This window comes from Aotus nancymaae, unplaced genomic scaffold (assembly GCF_030222135.1).
Source record: "Aotus nancymaae isolate 86718 unplaced genomic scaffold, 86718_ANA_hifiasm-v0.15.2.pri h1tg000022l_1, whole genome shotgun sequence".
Classification (NCBI taxonomy): domain Eukaryota; kingdom Metazoa; phylum Chordata; class Mammalia; order Primates; family Aotidae; genus Aotus; species Aotus nancymaae.
Genome location: NW_026988435.1, coordinates 29,724,332 through 29,745,918, shown reverse-complemented (window position 1 = coordinate 29,745,918; position 21,587 = coordinate 29,724,332). Strand labels below are relative to the sequence as shown.

Below are 21,587 nucleotides of genomic sequence, written 5' to 3'. Positions count from 1 at the left end.
AAACCTGCATCTTAACAAGGCCCCCAGGTGATTCATAGGCGCGTTAAAGCTTGAGAAGCCCTGCTCCAAATATCATTTCTCAAAGTGTGATCCATGAGCCACCTGAATCAGAACCACTCTGGGGAGGCCTGTTTTTGGATGCGCCCCAGAACACATAATCAGATCTAGGCTGTGGAACTAGAGAGATGGATCTGCAGACTGATCAAGGTCCCAGGTGGTTTTGAAGCATGGTTTGAGTTTGAGAACCCCTGATCTGGAAAGCTTTAGCAACTATTACTCTTACCTTTCCATCTTTTAACAGATGTTGGAATTACTAAATACTTGTAACAAGAAGTCCTGTTACTGATCAGATCGAGAATATGACTAATAATGCAGTCAGAAAGAGGCAACAGAAAAAGCATGTACAACTTACCTTGGGTTGGTTAGTGAGGAAGCTGTCATTCAGAATTAGTATTGTGACACTTCTTGGGGTCCTGAACATTGCAATGAGAGGCGGGTTTCAGAGTTGAGCCTGCCTCTGTCATTAGCTTTGTGCTAATGCACATTAGCTTTGTGCAAACCTCATCAGGCTCAAGATATCTCATTTGTAAAGGAAAGTGAAATCTCTTACCAGTTAGTTTACATTCCTAAGACAAGGTTAAATTTGGAAACCAAAGAATTTTTTTTATAAATATGTGATAGTTTTGAAATTCCTGAATTTTTAAAAAAGAATTTAAATGCCACATTACTTATAATTTTTTTCTCAAAAAATTTCAAACCAAACCCTGTCTAGTTATTAATAAATACCACAGATAAACTCTAGTTCTTTTCAACTACGATAATTTAATGGACTTTTTTTGAAGGCTAGAATGTTGATGTGGAATCAGATAGGTAGACGCCTCTGACAAGGATCACTTGACTTGAACATATTGTATGACAATGATCCTGTGTGTCAGGCGCACCTGAATCCGAGTTCTGAGTTAAGAAATCCCAGAGTGGGCCGGGCACGGTGGCTGGTGCCTGTATTCCCAGCACTTTGGGAGGCTGAGGCGGGCAAATCATTTGGGGTCAGAAGTTCAAGACCATCCTGGCCAACATGGTGAAACCCCGTCTCTACTAAAAATACAAAAATTAGCTGGGCATGGTGTCTCATGCCTGCAGCCCCAGCTACTAAGGAGGCTGAGACAGGAGAATTGTTTGAACTTGGGAGGTGGAGGTTGCAGTGAACCAAGATCACACCAGTACACTCCAGCCTGGGCTATAGAATGAGACTGATTCAAAAAACAAACAAACAAAAAACCCAAAACAAAACAACAGCAAAGAAATCCAGGAGTGACCAACCCAGAAAGTCATTCCTTATCTGTAAGGAATAGCTGAGCCCTCATCTCCTTCCATGGAACATGGGCCACACAGGATTGAGACCCTTTGTTTGAGTTAAGTGAAAGTTGCCAGTGTTATTCAGAGCCTGGGTTAAACACTATTCTGTCTTATGCTCACTCTGCCATCTTTGTATGTATATGATATGTGAGGCTGGACCCATTCACTTGAAAAAGTTGGAGAGGGGATTTAGGTAAAACTTTTAGTTTTCACTTCTTTTGCCTTTTTGCTTATCTTGATCAATTTAGTTTCTGCCAGCTGGCAAATAGTTCTCATCTGAAGAATCCCATCTGTCAGTTCTCACTATTATCCGGTAATAGTTACAGTGAAATGCTGGTGACGACAACAGCCACTTTTTAAAGGGATGTGTAATTCACCTTCCTGTCCTCTTTGAGAACCCAGTAACTGCCCACACTCTGAAACTAAAGCCATGACAGTTTTAGCACATGGCAAGTTTGTTGAGAACTGTTTTGCCTGCTTCTGTGAAGTAATCGTCCCATCTCTTGAGTACAGATGCCTCCCAGGAAAATTTTCCCAGCCTATTTCTTAACGTGAAAGTTACAAAAGATCAGTATATGAGCACATTCAAGAAAAAAAAATTGTGGAGTAAGAGTCTCAAATGGTAAAATAAAAAATCACTAAGAAAACATTTCTCTGCAGTTATTTTCATATACACATATCTAGTGTATATAAGTTAGTAAGTACATAATTCTGGAAAGTTTTACTTGTCTACACATCTACGCAGAAAAATTAGGGAATTCTTGTCCAGACTTTTCGTCATCTTCAGTATAAAGCGTTTTCTAGCTGTTGGAATAGAAACAAACTAAATCCTTGACTCCTTTCTATCTGGTTCTTTAGATCTGACCTTCAGATGACATCCAGAATCTGAGAACTACTCACCGTTGCTACTGCTCTCATTCTGATCCAAGTCATTGTCATCTCCCACCTGGATGAATGCCAGAACCTCTTTCCTGGTCTTCTCACTTCTAGTCTTGACCCCTAGGGCAAGAATAATTAGCTTAGAAAACCATCCCAGAGCCTTCCAGCATTACTCTGAGTACTGGCCAGAGTTAGATGGTGTCTACTGCCCCGTACAGTCGGCTGCCACTGTCCTGCCTCTCACTCACTCACTTGCTCAGTGATCTCCTCCACATCATTCCTCCATGACAGCACTGATCTCCTTGCTCTTCTGTGAGCTCACCAGGCATGCATCTGCCTCAGGACCTTTGCGTAATAGATGTTTCTTCCTCTGTCTAGAATATTCTTCCCTCTGATTTTGAATACTTTGTTCCCTCACTTCCTCAAGTTTTCACTGAAATGTCATATTTTCAAGTAGGCGTTCCCTGACTACCCTATTTAAAATTTCACCCCTGGGGGCGGGGAGGGGAGGGGTAAAAAAAAAAAAAACCCATCCCCTTTCTCTGCTTTATCTATGTAACATTTATTACCATCCAGCAGACACTGTGTTTTATCTGTTTTTTTTTAATCGTTTTCCCCTAGGATCATGTATCATTTTATTGGTTTTGTTCACTGCTGTATTCTTAGCACTAAAACAAAATTTTAAGTATGTAGTGAAGAATTAGTGGATAAAGGACTATGGCTGCCAGAGAGGATTCAGGAAACAGCCACTCAGCCAGGACCAGCACTCAGTGCAGAATTTGAAAGAGTTGATCGCTCTGATTCTCTGCTTCTCCACCCCACTGTGTAGATTGCAGTCGTGTATTCACTCATTCCGTGTGAGCAGTACTCACATGGAAACCAGTACCATGTCATCTCTGTGAGGCTACAACTAACCCCGTTGTCTTCAGTAGGTGCGAGATAGTTTATTAGTAAATGATGAAGAGAAGCCGTTGCTGTTTTGATTACTATGATTATTGTTCGTCTGAGAAACTATGGTGGTTGATGAGATACTGGGGAGAAGGATAATATTAATGTAATTGATTGAGCACCTCTGTTTTGGGCACTGAGTTGGGTTGCTTTAGGGATATTAATTGATTTAATTCTCCCAGTTCTGCCATTTACTTTATATGTGACCTGGGCTGTTACGTAACCTCTTAGTCTCACCTTCTCTTATAAAGTGAGATCATTGTAGCTGACTTGGTGTGGTTCTGAGGACGGTGAGAGAAGATGCACGTTAAGTATTGAGGGTAGCGGTAGGCACATGGTTCAGGGTTACTGACACTACTGATGTTTTATCTTCACGAGGCAGATCTGGGCCCATAGCACAAGGAAAACCAGGCTCTGGCAGTTTTCAATAATTCCATTGCCAAAACACTTTCCCCACTTTCTTGAATCATCTTTACCTCTTGAGAGATGAGGAAGAGAGGGCACATCTTAGGCAGAAATCCAAAGACCACAGGCATTTTTGGCCTTTCATTCCCATGATTCTGGCCAACATCATTTTAGTCCCCAGGAATTCATAGAAATATTGTCTTTTAATCTGATAGTCAAATAGTCTGTGCCTTGAACAACCTATGTATGGCTCTAGACTCTTTTACATTGATCTACTTAATCCGGCCAGGCGCGGTGGCTCATGCCTGTAATCCCAGCACTTTGGGAGGACAAGGCGGGTGGATCATGAGATCAAGAGATCAAGACCATCCTGGCCAACATGATGAAACTCCGTCTCTACTAAAAATACAAAAAAATTAGCCAGGCGTGGTGACATGCGCCTATGGTCCCAGCTACTTGGAAGGCTGAGGCGGAAGAATTGCTTGAACCCCCAGAGGCAGAGGTTGCAGTGAACCGAGATTGCGCCACTGCACTCCAGCCTGGCGACAGAGCAAGACTCTGTCTCAAAAAAAAAAAAAAAACTCCTCAATCCCACTCTGACTCTCTAAACTTTAGCAGTCTCAGTTTTGTTTTGTTTTTTTTAAGTCTTTATTTTAAACATTTATTTTTAGAGATTGGGTCTCTCTCTGTTACTCAGGATGGCCCTGGGCTCAAGTGACTGTCCTACCACAGCCTCCCAAGTAGCTGGGACGACACCCACGTGTGCCTTCATCCTGGCAGCAGTGTCAGTTTTGAGACACCATTCCCTTCTCATTTCTCCCAGTGTTGTGGACTGGGGAGTTACTATAGTTGTAGTACTTTTTACTCTAAATGCCGTCTTCTTCCTGGAATCCTATCTGTCTTTTGAAAAGGCACCATAAAGAAATCAAAAAATATAATCTAAATTACATAGTGCGGGAGCCTCTGCTACTCGCCTGTTTGATATTCATTCCCATTTTTTTCCTTTCTAAAAGAATTCCAGATTTTTTTGTTCAGGGTGACCATGTGCTCCGCTGAAAATACTTTCACAGAATTTCTTTCAGGTGTGTGTGGTCAGATCATAGTAATGGCACATATGGCATCAGTGGGATTGGCTGAGGAGTATGTCCCTCCCAGGTAATACAGCAAAGCTTTTTAGAGGGGGGAAAAAAACCCGAAAACTTTCAACCTTTGTCTTGTTTCTCCTGCCTTCTGCCTGGAACTTGGACACAATGTCTTGAATTTCTGTGACCATTTGTGACCACAAAACACAGGGACAAAGCCAGTGTGCTAAGGATGGCAGTACAGAAAGATAGGAATAGCTGGTCCCTGATGGCTTCATGGAGTATCTGCAGTGGCCCTAGCTTCAGTGTCACTTCTTATGTGAGGTGCATAATCCTACCGTGTGTTTAAGCCATGGTTTGACATGTGGTCTATTCTCTGTGACTGAATGCATTCCCAGCAGTTCTATATGGCTTGATAGCTAATTTAAGTCTAGTTTTATCATCAAATTGACCACATTGTAGATTATAATGTTAAAGTACTTCACAGTCTAAAAGTGAAACTGTTTTTGTAAAAGCCAAAGGAAATGAGCCAAATGAACCATTCTGAACAGAGTTTAAATGAGTGAATTGAGTTACCACTTTTGGATGGAGAATCGGAGACCTGGATTTTCAGTCTAGTTCTATTGCCAGTTGGCTCTGTGGGCAAGTCACTTGACCTGGGCTCTTTTCCTCCCATCTGCAAAATGAGGTAATTTGAGCTAGACAGTCCTCTCAAAGACCACCAAAGAGCTAGCAGATTGAGGCCTGCAGAGTCCCTATTGAATTTGCCATCCTTGTTCACCTTGCCAAGACTTCATAGCCAAGAAGCCAGACCCAGATTTTGTCCATTAGCTTTGAAAACTCCCTTTCAGTTGGGTGTGTGTGTGTTGTATGACATATGTTTTGAATATAAATTGTGAATTGTTTAAGCAGGAAACCAGGTTGTATGTTTATCAATAAATATGCATAGCGTATATCGATGAATTTATCCACTTGAAAGAAATGGTGCCAAATTTCCTAAGGTTTGCCGTAAACACAAACGTGATTTCCCATTATAATATTTAATTTGTTTTGATCTTTGGGCTCTTACACTAGAATTCTGTTATGACCTTTTTTTTTTAACCTGAAAGATAAAGCAAGTAAACAGAAGGGTTTTTTAAAATAACATATGCGTGGCTGTGGACAGAAACTCCAGGTATATACTATCATAGACTTTTTTAAATGAATAAACTTTGTTTTTAAAAGCAAGGCAGTATAAGTTCACAGCAATTTTGAGTAGAAAATACAGTTTCCATCTACCTGCTGTCCTAGCAAAGATTTTTAAATACAGTATTTCTTAATTAAAAGAGAACATACAAACCATGCTGAGCCAGTTGGGGAGAAAGGCTTCATTATACTTTTAGCACTCTTAATTCTTATTAAAAATTTTTAAAACAGATTTTTGTGGTTTAACGCTTACAATTTCTGATGTATAACATTCTAACATGTTTCATCAAATGTTAAAAGTAATGTAAGCGATGCTGTCCACTGCTAAATTTTATTTTAATGTTAGAATACAATGAGACTTCTATTTTGCCATTAGTCCTGAGAGCTTATTAAGTAACCAGTTTTAATCCTTTAAAAAACCATTTTCATTTTAAGGGACACAGATTTCTTAGCTGTGTGCAATATAAGAAACTAAGGCCATCTTGGCAGTATCAGATAAAAAGTTTTCCAAGTTAGGAAGTTGGGTAGCCATTTATAAACATAATGAATGTTACAGTCAGACTAATGGAGAAATACAGGTGCAAGGGGCAGACTTGGGCCACAAGTAGTAGTTTGCCAACTCCTATCCTAAACACGAGTTCAAGAATATGGTTCTCGGGTAGATTTTCTGCCAGATGAAAGTAAGAGTAATATCCTTAGCTAATGAGCTCCTAATATCCAAGGCAATTGTTAATTAATTCAGGCTTTTGAGAAAAACTTTTTACCAACTCCTCATTAAAAATATTCAAACTGGCTGGTCATGGTGGCTCATGTCTGTAATCGCAGCACTTTGGGAGGCTGAGGCAGGCAGATCGCTTTAGCCTAGGAGTTCGAGACCAGCCTGGGCAACATATCCAGACCCTATCTCTACAAAAAATAAAATAATCTGCTGGGTGTGATGGTGCATGCCTGTAGTCTCAGCTCCTCGGTAGGCTGAGATGGGAGGATCACTTGAGCCCAGGAGGTGGAGGCTGCAGTGAGCCATTGATCCAAGCATTACACTCCAGCCAGGGTGACAGAGACCGACCTTGTCTCAAAACAAACAAAATGATTAATGCAATACATGTCTTTTTGGTGAATATTTTACTGAAGTAAATATGTTTCAGTGACTTAGCTTTGCATTATAATCTAGTCTTCAGTAGATTGGCTAAGGGCAGATAAAACAAGATGATTTGGTTTCATTGTTTGGCACTTACTGTCTGGTTTATGACCCAAGAACTCTTGCAAGCCAAGGTCAAGTGTATCTGATCCCTGCCCTGGCTCTTCTCACAAACTGATTTAGTAGCTTTGGGCCAGCATTCATTTTTTTAAACTCTTTGACCTATTTGTCTGTGACAGGCATTGAATATTTCCAATTACTTGTAAAATAGAAAAGCATTACTTCTTATTTTGGACATTTGCCTATATGGCTGAGTAGAGCTGACAGATGAGGTGGGCATCTTCAGCCATAGGTTGCTTCTGGCCTCCTGCAACCTAGAAAATTGGGATGCCGCCCGGGTGCAGTGGCTTATACCTGTAATCCCAGCACTTTGGGAGGCCGAGGCAGGTGGATCACCTGAGGTCAGGAGTTCGAGACTAGCCTGGACAACATGGCAAAACCCTGTCTCTACTAAAAATCATAAAAATTAGCTGGGTGTGGTGGTATATACCTGTAATCCCAGCTACTCAGGAGGCTAAGACAGGAGAATCTCTTGAACTTAGGAGATGGAGAGTGCAGCAAGCCGAGATTGTGCCACTGCACTCCAGCCTGAGCAACAGAGTGAGACTGTTTCAAAAAAAGAAAAGAAAATTGGGATGCCTCAGATATCAGGTATTCTTCCAAGCAGGTAGCGTTTGTTCTCTGACCTCAGAAACCCTGAGAAATCCACTGGGAATGGTGTATTTGTTTTGGCCGGGATTACCTTTACTCTCCATTCTCCAACTCTTCTTGTATTGTTGTTTTTGTTTTGTTTTACGTAATTCTATATAAAGAGAAATGTGACATCATTTGCATTATTATGTTTTTTCTTTCCTTATAATTTATATTTTATTGCTTATCTCTGGGGCTAGGTTATAATCTCCTGAGGTAGGTGGCCTTAGATCAGAGATTCTGGAGATTCCTCCCCTAGGAAGTGAGGTGATTTTTTTTTTTTAAGACAGAGTGTCACTGTGTCACCCAGGCTGGAGTGCAGTGGCAAAATCTTGGCTCACTGCAACCTCCGCCTCCTGGGTTCAAGCAGTTCTCTGCCTCAGCCTCCCGAGTAGCTGGGATTACAGGCACCCGCCACCAACCCTGGCTATTTTTCATATTTTTAGTAGACATGAGTTTTCATCATCTTGGCCAGGCTGGTCTTGAGCTCCTGACCTCGTGTTCCACCTGTCTCAGCCTCTCAAAGTGCTGGGATTACAGGCATGAGCCACTGCGCCCAGCTGAAAGTGAGGTTTATAAAAAACCCATAATGTGACCCTGTGGAGCTGAGATGTAGTTGTAGCGTTAGTCAGTACCATGGGGTGGGTGCTCAGGACTTACTGGTTTCTTCCCCACGAGGTGACACCTGCAGCCTTTGGGGTACCATGTCTCATAATTTTTGCATTCCCTGCAACACACACTACTGCTATGGACGTCACCAATCATTTTAAAGATTTAAGGAATGACAAGATACGATGCTTATTCTCCCCTATGATTTGCCTAGATTTTTATCTAAATATTACTTAATGAAATAAGTACTTCAATATCATGATATATCTTACATGTTTGAGCTAGAAACAGACTAAAGTTTAAACACCTTTATCAGAATGAAACATTGCTTCCTTCCCCTTCTTAGGGCTTTTAATCCCTCTGTATTGCATTTCAGAAAATGTCCTGGAGCATGCTATGAAAGAAAGAAAGACATTCTTGTCTTTGCTGGTGTGCGGACAATCTGTATTCCTGCTTCATGGGAGTTGTGGGTTTTGTCTGTTCTTACATGTCTTACCTGAAGGACTGCGGTGGCCTACTTGGTGGTTTCTCCCTGCTTTCATGGTTTCACTATACTGGTCTGTCCTTCACTTAATTACAGAGTTTATCTGAAAAAACAAACTTTTGGCCTGTGTTGCTTCCAAAATGGCATCCAAAACCTAAGGCTCTTTAACATTGGAGTTCAGCCTGCTTCCCCAGTGTTACTTACTTCGGGACTCCGTTTGCCACTTACACTGTGCTCCAGCCATGATGGGCTGCAGATATGCCTTGCTGCTTTACTCTTTCTTTGCATAGGAGGCTCCCTTATTTTGAAGGGTCTTTTGCTTTCCATCCATCCATCCATCCATTGGGATTCTATAATAGAGTTATTCTTGTTTGCCAGAACTAGGCCAGGGATTGTGGGGGTGTAATGGCAAGCAAGACAGATTCTGTCCTTATATCGTGGAAGTTCAGTTCATTTCCCACGTGGCATATGCTTCTCACTATTCAGACTCATCTCTAATGTTATTTTTTCTTTGAGGGCTTCCCATGGCACCCAAGATGAGGTACTTTCCTCATCTCTATTATAGAATTTAACTTGTTCATTCATCAACAGGTATTGTATTGCCTACTATGTGCTAGAATCTGTGCTAAAAGCTGGGAATATTGCAGTGAACAAAACAAAAATTAAGTTTACAGCTTACATCTAATGTAATTATCCATGTTTTACCTTCATTAGACTGAGTTCATGTAGGACTTTATGTAATATCTTTCTATCTTCAGTATCAGAAATGCCTAGAAATAATTTGCATGACATACATTTTCTTTAAAGATACAAAAGTCGGCCAAGTGTGGTGGCTCATGCCTATAATCCCAGCACTTTGGGAGGCCGAGGCAGGCAGATCATGAGGTCAGGAGTTCAAGACCAGCCTGAACAACATGGTGAAACCCCATCTCTACTAAAAATACAAAAAAAAAAAGAATTAGCCAGGCATGGTGGTGTGCACCTATAATCCCAGCTACTCAGAAGGCTGAGGCAGGAGAATTGCTTGAACCTGGGAGGCGGAGGTTGCAGTGAGCTGAGATTGCGCGACTGCACTCCAGCATGGGCAACAGAGCAAGACTCCATCTCACACACAAAAATGATCTGAGGATCAGTTTTCACAATTAAATTGAATTAAACTCTCTCTTTCTTGTGAGTATTATGTAAACATGTATATAAAATACACTTTTGGGTTTCTTGCTCAGGAAGTAGAAAAATGCTGAAATTTCTGTTATTTACAAGCAGATTAAAATGTCCAAGAAGGAAAAGTAGTCAGGGATTTATATTGATTCTGCTCAAATGCTCACCTAGACAATGTCAATATTTGTATTTTACCCCCCTGTTGTAAAAGAATAGTAATTGGTTCTCTAGTTAAGCAGCTTTCTTAGGATTAATCCTGAAGCAAGAAATTTGGATTAATTAAGAGACAATTTCACTTGCAGCATGTAGGAACTATTTTAACCATTAAACTTGTTGTGGCAAGAAACTGAGTTGCTTAAGGAGGCCAGATACAACATTCTAAAAGGTACTAGTGTCTTGATTGGGTTGCTTAGGCGTTGAAAGGCTGTATAACCTGTCTGAAGTCTGTCTTTCCTTGATGCCTTCTTTATGGTAAGAACACTGATTCAGACGGAATGACAGGAAGTGGTTTTCCTTTCTTTCAGTTGGTGAGTTTGTAAGCGATGCCCTTCTGGTTCCTGACAAGTGCAAATTCTTACACCAAGAGAGGATGGATGTTTGCGAAACTCATCTTCACTGGCACACTGTCGCCAAAGAGGTACCAGCCCATAAATTCTTTCTTACTACAAAGTGAAGAGTTCCTGGGGACATACCTGATGGCATTTTAGAGGGTATTTTGAGGCAACAGCTATGTTAACAAGTTATTTAAGAAAACCCAACGGTACTCTCTATAACCCAGATTTTAGGTTTCAGAGTGATTTTAGGTTCACGGCAAAATCGAACAGAAAGTAGAGTTCCCGTGTACCCCATTCCCACACAGGCACAGCCTCCCCATCCGTGAATTTTTAAAAAGTCAAAAATAGGGCCAGTGGACTAGATTCATTATGTGTCTGTGCCGTGTTTTGCAACTTAAAAATATAAGTTGTCTGTGCCATGCTTTATAACTTGCAAATATAATCTTTAATAGTTATAACTTTCAAGTTTACCCTTCAAATTATTTTTATTCACCTGTTTTCTTTTGTCATATACAATTTTTTAAATAATTTAACCCTTTCCCCTGCTATCTGTTAGTGAATAGAGTGGTAGAACAGTGAAGTAGCTTGTTTGTACCAGCCTGAAAGCTCCAGTTAGAATTCAGTTTCTAAGCTACACTGTCCGATTTTATATTCATCAGGCCATGCCTCCCACCTTCATTTTTCCACAGGGTAAGTCTGACCGAGCACTTGCTTAACCTCTGCTTTTGGCTAAGCCAGTGAAAGACATGAGATACTTAGCATGAAAAGGTCACTGTGTGGTATGACCATCTTCACAGGGGTCCTTTTGTATGTTTTCCTAATAAATTTATATAGTTTCTTTGTGGTAAGAGGAGTCTACTAGAATTAGGCTCCTTTATCTAGCTCAGTAGTGCTTTACTGGGGGTCAGTTTTGAGCCCCTGTCCCTCCCAGGAACCTGTCTGGAGACATTTTTGGTTATCACAACTTGAAGCAGTGGTGTTACTGGCATGTGATAGTGTCCATAGGCCAAAGATTCTGCTAAACATTTTACAGTGAACAGGCTAACTGCCCCCCACCCCCAAGAATTATCCAGTCCAAAATATCAGTAGTGCTGGGGCTGAGAAGTCTCATCTAGCTCATCTTTACCATTGTATCGTAGGGTTATAGCTGTGAGGCAAAAAATACCACTGAAGAGTTAGCATTTTTTGCCTCTTATTAAATAATATATTTGGATCCACTGTAGAATAGAATTTTCTTTGTATAAAAATGTGTTTTAGAGGAGGAAAAAAAGAAAACAAACCAAATAATTTGAAGTCCAGCTATCTATTTGATAACCTCATTTTTTATTTCTTCTGTGTTTTCAAAAGAAAATTCCTTTGTCTTTAAGAAACAAAAGGGGCCGGGCGCGGTGGCTCACGCCTGTAATCCCAGCACTTTGGGAGGCCGAGGCGGGTGGATCACGAGGTCAAGAGATCGAGACCATCCTGGTCAACATGGTGAAACCCCGTCTCTACTAAAAAAAAATACAAAAAATTAGCTGGGCATGGTGGCGCATGCCTGTAATCCCAGCTACTCAGGAGGCTGAGGCAGGAGAATTGCCTGAACCTAGGAGGCGGAGGTTGCAGTGAGCCAAGATCGCGCCATTGCACTCCAGCCTGGGTAACAAGAGCAAAACTCCGTCTCGAAAAAAAACAAAAAAAACAAAAATGACTCCTGCAAGGTCAAACTACAGTCTGTAATATTTTCATTGTTTACCTTTATGTATTGAATTATTAATCCTTCCTTTATCACTAGTAGATGCTCTCAGAGCTTTATGCTAATTTAGATTTGTGCAAATTTAGCAAATCCCAGCAAAGCAAAAAGACGTTCAAGGAGAAATTTCTAATGACTGTAAGTTCCAATTCATAGTGGCTGCAGGGGATAATTGCTTCTTTTCCCAGGTTTTTTACCCTGAAAGTGAACCAAGAGAGTCAGAATTTCTAGGATAAGGCTGGTCCATGTGGGGTAAACTTCCATCTGTAAGGGAGGTAGGAGTGAGTTGGGAATCTACCTGGAATGGCCACAATTTCTGGATACATGAATCAAGCTAGAAAGCATTAATTCTCTGGTATCTGTTCACCACTGGAGCCTTCTACATCCTATTTCCCAATTAGTTTCCATTCCATTTGTTCACATAAACCTCTAATATATAACATCATCGTCTTCTTAAAGAAATAATAAATTTAAGAATAAAAAGAGTACCAAAGTGTAACCCATGCTAAAAAAAAAAATTGGCCAGGTGCAGTAGCTCACACCTGTAATCCCAGCAGTTTGGGAGGCTGAAGTGAGTGGATCACCAGGTCAGGAGTTTGAGACCAGCCTGACCAACATGGTGAAACCCCATCTCTACTAAAAATACAAAAATTAGCTAGGTGTGGTGGTGCACGCCTCTAATCCCAGCTACTTGGGAGGCTGAAGCAAGAGAATTGCTTGAACCTGGGAGGCGGAGGTTTTGGTGAGCTGAGATGGCATCACTGCACTCCAGCCTGGGCAACAAGAGTGAGACTCCATTTCAAAAAAAAAAAAAAAAAAAAAATCCTGTTGTAAATTCACTCAAAAAGCAAATCATCTTTTCCTTTGTGAAACTGGTTCCTAATAATAAGTTGATTATTTTACGTGGAGTTTTCTTAGAACAAAACACATCTACTCTACCATTCACTGTTTTATCCTTACACTTTGTAGACGTGCAGTGAAAAGAGTACCAACCTGCATGACTACGGCATGTTGCTGCCCTGCGGAATAGACAAGTTCCGAGGGGTGGAGTTTGTGTGTTGCCCGCTGGCTGAGGAAAGTGACAATGTGGATTCCGCTGATGCCGAGGAGGATGACTCGGATGTCTGGTGGGGCGGAGCGGACACAGACTACGCAGATGGGAGGTAAGGTGGCCTTTGTATTCAGTCTGAGATGCTGAGGCGTCTTGCATAGAGTATTTGTATTCTTCTGTAAATTAATCTTTCTGTTTATCACTAAAAGGATCTCTGTCTACTCCCATCAAAGTCTGCCATTATGGAAAAAATCTGAACTATGACTTTTTATGGCATCCTGTTTAATTAATAATATCAATCACCCATCACAGAGTTAATTTTAACTATTTAATATTAAACGTAGGATAAAAATCCCACTGATAACTATCGCAAGTTACTGGTAGTTCCAACAGGGGGCTGAAATAATAATGGCATTCTGTTTTGGTTATTAATTTTAAAATATTTTTTAAATGCTGTCTGGAATTGTCAGTCATTAGTTCAAGGTGAATTTTTGTTAAGAAAGGTGTGGTTTGAGATTTTGGGGGTTTTGTGTGTGGATGTGTAAAGGTTTTTCTTTGTGGCTTTTTATCATCTTCTTTTCCTTCATAGTGGACGTCAAAGGCATTTATAAATGCTCGTTAATTTTATTTTTTTAATCACCTTTGATTTCATGATTGTAAAGCCACCTGTTTTTGCTTCTTTTTCTTAGTTTCTTAATCCCATAACTTCTTACCTGATTCTCATTCTTATTGAAGGCAAATGTCTATATTCAAATCATAAAATTATAAGATGAGAATCTTTGGGTTGGATAGGCCATCTGGCTTACGCATTGATTCCATGCTGTCTCACCCTCTAAAAGGTGATGATTCTATCACTTCTTTTTTTCCTTCAGTATTCTCTCAGATATTCCCTAGAGCTACAGATTTCCAAACAGAAGATTCAATAGGAGTTGTAAGTTTATAATCACCAAACTACAGGATGCTTGTTTTTTTTCTTTTAATTTCTGGTGTAATCTGCTACTAGGGCCCCCACAGAGTTTATTATCTATATCAGATAGAACACTGGGACCACAATCATAAACTGAAGGATCCAGGCGAACTGGGTCATATGGTTACTCTACCTCTTACTGTCTTCAGTGATGATATCACTCTCCAAGTTGAAATGCCAGCCAGCCCCTTATTGGTTACCTTCATTTATATCCCATTTCAGTACCTGAACACAGCCATGCTTTAGACTCTGACATTCCTTAGAAATAATGTACCCATAAGGTTTCTAGTTTTGATACTCCCCTCTGATCATGATCTTCCCTTATAATCACCTCCCCAGTTCAGACTTTTACTAACATCATCCTCTTTTTTTCCTGTCAGCCTTTCTAATCAGGATGGAATCAATGGATAATCATTCTTACCCATTCCATTGAACATCCTTGACTTGGCTGATACCCTTCACATTTTCTAAACATATTTTTGTCAATTCTCCATAGCTAGGAAAAATGAGTTTCTTCCTTTAGTTGCTTCTGGGATTTCTAAAGTATCAAGTCATGTAACCTTACCAGTTAATTCCATTTCTTATTCATGCTGTAACATCAGCTGGGATCTTAATGTTACTAGATGCACCTAATTATCTCTGTCTGATGACCTATCATCTTCTCCATAGCAGTTGATCCAGGCCAACTTCATTTTCCTTGGTCCCCAGCGTAACTCTCTCTCTCATGCTCTGCAGATGACCCCTCCACAGTCATCCATTGTGCATTTCTGCAGCATGGTACCTGACATTTGATAGGTGCCCAGTATGTGTTTGTTGAATAAATTGATGAATTTTCTCTTCTGCCTCAGCATCTCTTGTACCTTCTTCTATCCCTTTGTTTCCTGTCTTCCCTTTTATGATTATGTTCTGCCTGAACTCTTTTTGAGATGGAGTCTCGCTCTGTCACCCAGGCTGAAGTGCAGTGGTGCGATGTCAGTTCACTGCAACCTCTGCCTCCTAGGTTCATTCTCCAGCTTCAGCTTCCTGAGTAGCTGGGACTACAGGCACGTGCCACCATGCTGGGCTAAGTTTTGTATATTTAGTAGAGACAGGATTTCACTGTGTTACACAGGATTCTCCTGACCTCATGATCTGCCTGCCTCGGCCTCCCAGGGTGCTGGGATTACAGGCGTGAGCCACTGTGTCTGGCCTCTGTCTGGACTCTTAATCATCTCCTCTCCTTTATCTGGCTCCAACACCCCACTCCCCCACCCCACCCACCACCACCATCCTGGCTTCATCCACTCTCTTTCCAGATAATTCTTTCCCATGCCTTAGTAATCTTTCTACTACGTGGTTTTAATCCTGTTGACAGTTGGTAGGAAATATTTGATGATTTATTCTACTTGTAGAGAAGTCCAGATTCTCTCACAGGGCATTCAGAAGTCTCTGACATGGCTTCAGCCTGCATTTTCAGCCTTATGCATGTATGTGACTCTGTCTCATAAAACTGTTGACCTTTTCTTTCTCTAGGCTTTTGTTCCCACCATTCTGCCCCATCTGAAATATTTTTCAAATGAGGTATGATAAAGATATTTGTCATACCCCGTTTTGAAATATTTTTCCTTTTCGTCAAATAACGTATGATAATATTGTCAACTCTAAAGTGCCACATCTTCTGGCCTGTCAAAATCCTGTATATTATTAGATGTTCACCTGAAAAGATGCATCCTTTACAAGTCTTTACAGGGGCCTTGCTCTGCTATACTGCCCTTGCTTTACCTTTGTGTTCTTATAAGACCATAACTTATCTTCCAATTAATTGTAATCATATCTCCTTTTATCTGTTAGAATCCAAACTATGGTTTATGTGTCTGGTATGTCATGCACATAGGTCCTCGAAAATATTAGACAAAGTGAATTGTATATTTTTAATTTTTTTCCATAGCTTTTGTTAAAGACTTCGTGATCCATAATTGGATGTTATAGCAAGCTTGTCCAGCCTGCCGCCCAGGATGACTTTGAATGTGGACCAACACAAATTCATAAACTTTCTTCACTATGAAATTATTTTGCCGTTTTTTTCTATAACCCCTGTTATAGATCCTCCCATCTTTTAGCAAAGAGCTGTTCAATACAAATGTAATGTGAGCCACCTACTTTTTCATTTTCTAGTAGACAATTTAAAAATAGTAAAAAGAAACAGGTGGATTTAATTTTAACAACATTTTATTTAATCCAATGTATCTGAAATAACGTGTACAGTGTGAAAAAATTAATAAGATTGTTCACATTCTTTTTGTTTGTTTGTTTCATAAGGAGTCTTTAAAATCTAACACTTTTTTAAAATTTAACAGCACATCTCAATTCAAACTAGTCACATACTGTGTTTTATAGTTACATGTGGCTAGTGACTACTGTATTTGGACAGCGAAATTCCTGGATGACTTGAAATTTCTTAACACTCTTTATTTTCCATTAAGACATGGTTTATATAACCTAGTAATATTTTTAAGGTTGAGCCACCAGACTTTTATTATTTTTAACTATTCATGTTTTTAAAATTTTTAAAAATTGGTTTGGATTCAGTATGATTAGGATGTCAGGTCGCTTGCATCATTTGATGTTTTAACTTCTTTCTTTGTAGCCCTGCAGGCAGGCAGGGCTTCTTCCTCATGTGGAAAGCCAGAGAGGTATCGCATCACTGATCCACACACAAGCTGGGCTCCTGCCAAATGGCAGCCCCCTTGTTCCAGGAACCAACCCTCCTTTTGACACTTGAAATGTAAGAATCAGAATAGGAGTTTAACATACCTGACTTGAAACATCTTCAGGGGATGCTACATGATAATTCTTGAAGAAAGACAAACAAACTACCATTTTCCTGAAACAATATTTGATTGACAGTATTTTGTTGTTTGGTAGTTAATGAGACTTATTTGGATAGAAGATGAGTGTTTTTCTATTGTTAATGAGGCATTTAGAGAAACATTCCTTGTGGAATGAGCGCTGTTTTATGACCTCATTGAAAAAGAGGTATGAAAAGGAGATAAATCTTTAACATAGCCAAAACTGGTAGTGTTTCAGAAATTTATTTGTAAATTACTGAGGATGTATTTCTCCAGTGTTGTAATGGTCACGTTCTAGGATCACCTCAAATCTATTTATGCAGTCTGTAATGTAGCATAATACAGACTGTTAATTAACATTACATAGCATAATGTTAATAATATGCAGACTCCAGGGGTCATGGGTAAGAATTTTTTTCATGGGAAAATTTATTTGGAGAGCTAACTTGCAAGACTAGCCAGGTAGGCAGTCTAGCCCTGAAGGCAGAGCTGCCCCTCACCTGGAACTGCAGGATCTGATCGAACCCAGTGCTCTATGGAGGTTGCTGAATTTGTAGAGCAAATGAAATGTTAGAAGACCCTCTAATTGTTGTAGAGTACACTTTTCCTTTTGCAGAGTACGTGCTCACATTTGATTAAGAAACAGAATCTTGAATTATCGATATATTCTTTTAGGTTTAGGTTGGCAGACATTGGTGAGAGTGTGCTGTGAGGTAACCTGATATATCTTTCTGTATAACTAGATGATTTGTTGGGTTTTTTTTTTTCTATTTCCTTTAAACGTTTTTTAAAAAACAGCTGCTTACAATCTGGAGGAGTGATTCCTGTTGACTTCATCTTGTCATCCTCTTTGAGGCTGTATAACTCAGAAGAGTTTTTCTTTTTTTTTTTTTTTTGAAACAGAGTTTTGCTCTTGTTGCCCAGGCTGGAATGCAGTGGCGCAATCTTGGCTCACTGCAACCTCCACTTCCCGAGTTCAAGCAATTCTCCTGCCTCAGCTTCCCAAGTAACTGGGATTATAGGCACTCACCACCATGCCCAGCTAACTTTTGTATCTTTAGTAGAGACAGGGTTTCACCATGTTGGCCAGGTTAGTTAATGGTACTCTCTGGTTTGTGTGAGGGGATGGGGGAGCAGGGATAGTGATATAGTTTGGCTTTGCCCCCACCCAAATCTCTTTAATTCCCATGTGTTGTGGGAGGGACTCGGGGGGGCGGGTAGTTGAATCATGGGGGCAGGTCTTTCCCATGCTGTTCTCATGAAGTGAGTAAGTCTCACGAGATCTGATGATTTTAAAAAGAGGAGTTCCCCTGCACAAGTTCTTTCTCTTTGCCTGCTGCAATCCGTATAAGACATGACTTGCTCCTCCTTGCCTTCTGCCATGATTATGAGGCTTCCTTAGCCATGTGCAGCTATAAGTTCAATTAAACCTTTCTTTTGTAAATTGCCTGGTCTCAGGTATGTCTTTATAAGCAACGTGAAAATGAACTAATACGGTGAGGAGTGGCTTGCGTGGGTGCATATGGCTGTGTCTGCAGGTGTGCATGCATTGGAACACATAATTCCGTACTGAACCTAGTTTAAACTTCATCAGTTCTGGTGATTGCGGAAGTATCATCAAATATAGCAAGAGGTCACCTTGTCCCCTCACTATACCAGAAAACCAGGCCATCACCATTTACTATCTGGATACAGTGGGCCTTTTATATTTTAGATTATTTTGCAATCAATTTATAGAACTAAGAATAAAGGAATAGTGAGAAATAACTATTAAGAATTTTAATAAGAGTTAACCTAGTAAATATTTTAATTTTACTGAGAACTTAAATATGGTAAACCCACATTTTTTTCTGTATTTTCCCAGTTTTGAAGGCAAGGATTTCTGAAATGAGCATTATCCATTGGAATGCAGCTAGCTGCTAATCACCTGCCATGCATGAACATGGAATATATCCATCTTACAAATACTGATTCTACATTTCAAATACATCTCTATTAGGTTCATCATTTTTCTTGGTCTTTTTTTATACTTGCAATTTCATTTAATTATTGTAAAAATTTGAGATTTTAAACTTTAACAGCTCATAATTTTATTGCAGAGAGAACATAGCCGTCTTCCCTCAATAATTTAAAAATGTTTTCAAGTTTGGATTTATAAGCACCTATTAAAATGATCAAGCCAGTCCCCCCGCCTGCCCCCATACTTTTTTTCCTACATTATCTCTTCTAATCACCTTTAGTGAGATTCCTGCCTTGGGCATTTGTTCACTTCCTAATGGTACCAAATAAATGTGTTGCACAAACATAAAATTTGTTGCATAAGCATCATAAAAAAGGAAGGAATACCGTCACATCATTTTAGCAATGATGGTTAATGTTTTTGTCACATAATATTGAGTGATGATATCCTTCCTGTTGAATGACTAAGTGGATGAGAATACCATATTTTCTTTTTATTCTTAGAAATTCATTGCTCACTTGTCAATTCTTGAGCCTGAGAAAATTCGTCTAGGATATCATGTGAAGGCTCATGGCCTAAGGTTTTACTTAAATGATCAATTTCATTCATCTTCTGATTTATCTAATTGGCAGAATGTCTCCTTCTGTCAGTTTTTGCTGTTTGCCAGTACGTGGAGAATTATTTTCAACTATATTTAGTGAAAGTCTCCAGACTTCTTGTTATTATGCTTTTTATTTAAAATTTTTTTTAATTTTTATTTTTTGAGTTGGAGTCTCTCTCTCTCACCAACCTGGAGTGCAATGGCATGATCTCGGCACTTTGCAACCTCTGCCTCCTGGGTTCAAGCGATTCTTCTGCCTCAGCCTTCCGAGTAGCTGGAACTGCAGGCACATGCCACCACACCCATCTAATTTTTTGTATTTTTAGTAGAGATGTGGTTTCACCATGTTGGCCAGGGTGGTCTTGATCTCTTGACCTCGTGATCTGCCTGCCTCAGCCTCCCAAAGTGTTGGGATTACAGGCATGAGCCACTACGCCTGGCCTATCATGTTTTTTATAGAGATGGGCCCTCACTCTGTTGCCAAGACTTGAGTGCAGTGGCTACTCACTGGTGTGATCATGGTGCGCTGCAGCTGCAAACTCCTGGACTCGAGTGATCCTCCTACCTCAGCAGCCCAAGTAGCTGGGACGATTGAGACTTCTTTCAAACCATCTTGAAAGATGATGCAATACTTTGGGAACACAGCAATAAAAATGTGATGATTTCCCTATTGCATCATCTTTTAGTCAATTCTATCAATCTTTAATATTCATATTATTTGGTCTTCTTTAGCACAGTTCGAAATAGTTGATGGCTAATGATGAAATAATTCTTGAGATGATAAAAATATTTGGAACAAAATATAGGAAAAAGATCGACATTCATAAATATATTTTAGATATATAGAAAGTTTCAGTGGACTCATGGTTAAGTACAAGCTAGAATGAGTTTTACTCAATTAAAATTTTCTTTTTCTCTAAGAAAGGATAAAAGTAAGAAATATCAATCCCCACAAGTACTTACAAGTGCTCAGAAAGAAACTCAAAAGGTAAAATGTTGTCCAAAGGACCCTGATGGTGTTCTAAAGGTTAACAGCCTATCCCACTTACCAAGAGTTTATATTTATTTTGAGGCCTGTACAACCTGATATATGAAAATACTTGACGTAATTTTCTGTAAGTTAGGTAGTTAGGTGTTCAACAAATATTTGAGTTCAATCACATTGGCATTCACATCAAACACGTAACACCTACATAGTCATGTTAACTTAAGATTAATATATGTCACTGATTGGTAAAAACAAAAACTAGACTGGATGCAGTGGCTCACGCCTGTAATCCCGGCACTTTGGGATGCCGAGGTGGGCAGATCTCTTGATGTCAGGAGTTTGAGACCAGCTTGGTCACCATGGTAAAACCTCGTCTCTACTAAAAATACAAAATAGCCAGGTGTGGTGGCATGCGCCTGTAATCTCAGCTACTCGGGAGGCTGAGGGAGGAAAATGCTTGAACCTAGGAGGCAGAGGTTGCAGTGAGCCGAGATTGCGCCACTGCACTCCAGCCTGGGTGACAGAGTAAGACTCTGTCTCAAAAAAAAAAGAGAGAGAGAAAGAAAAACTAAGGAATATCATTCTAGACGTGCAATAATTAAGTAAAATTGCATCAGGAGTCTAATTAGTAACACAGCATGATTGGTTCCATGTTTCATTGTTCCAAGGGCAGAATAGGGATGGCTACATTACAAATAAAGGAAAATTGTAAGAATAAGAAAGAAAAGATGAAGTATGAAATATTTCCAACTCAAAACCAAACTGTATCTGAGCATACAGAGGTACGAAATGTCACATTTTTCCTCCGGTATAATGAAGGGCACTAAACTTCTTGAGCATTTGGTATGTTCCAGATGCTATATTAAAGTGCCTTTTTTTTTATTTTTTAAATGAGACAGATTCTTGCTCTGT

At 39.9% G+C, this 21,587-nt stretch overlaps 1 protein-coding gene across 6 annotated transcripts in view; it reads left to right on the top strand.

Moving 5' to 3' along the window:
* The window catches only part of APP (amyloid beta precursor protein), a 281,113-nt gene that overhangs the window by 104,467 nt on the left and 155,059 nt on the right, over positions 1-21,587 (top strand). For all 6 annotated transcript variants that reach the window (XM_064380074.1, XM_064380073.1, XM_064380072.1 and 3 more), the window contains exons 4-5: positions 10,519-10,631; positions 13,250-13,443. In XM_064380074.1, coding sequence (XP_064236144.1) covers positions 10,519-10,631; positions 13,250-13,443 — 307 coding nt within the window. The remainder of the gene's footprint in view (positions 1-10,518; positions 10,632-13,249; positions 13,444-21,587) is intronic.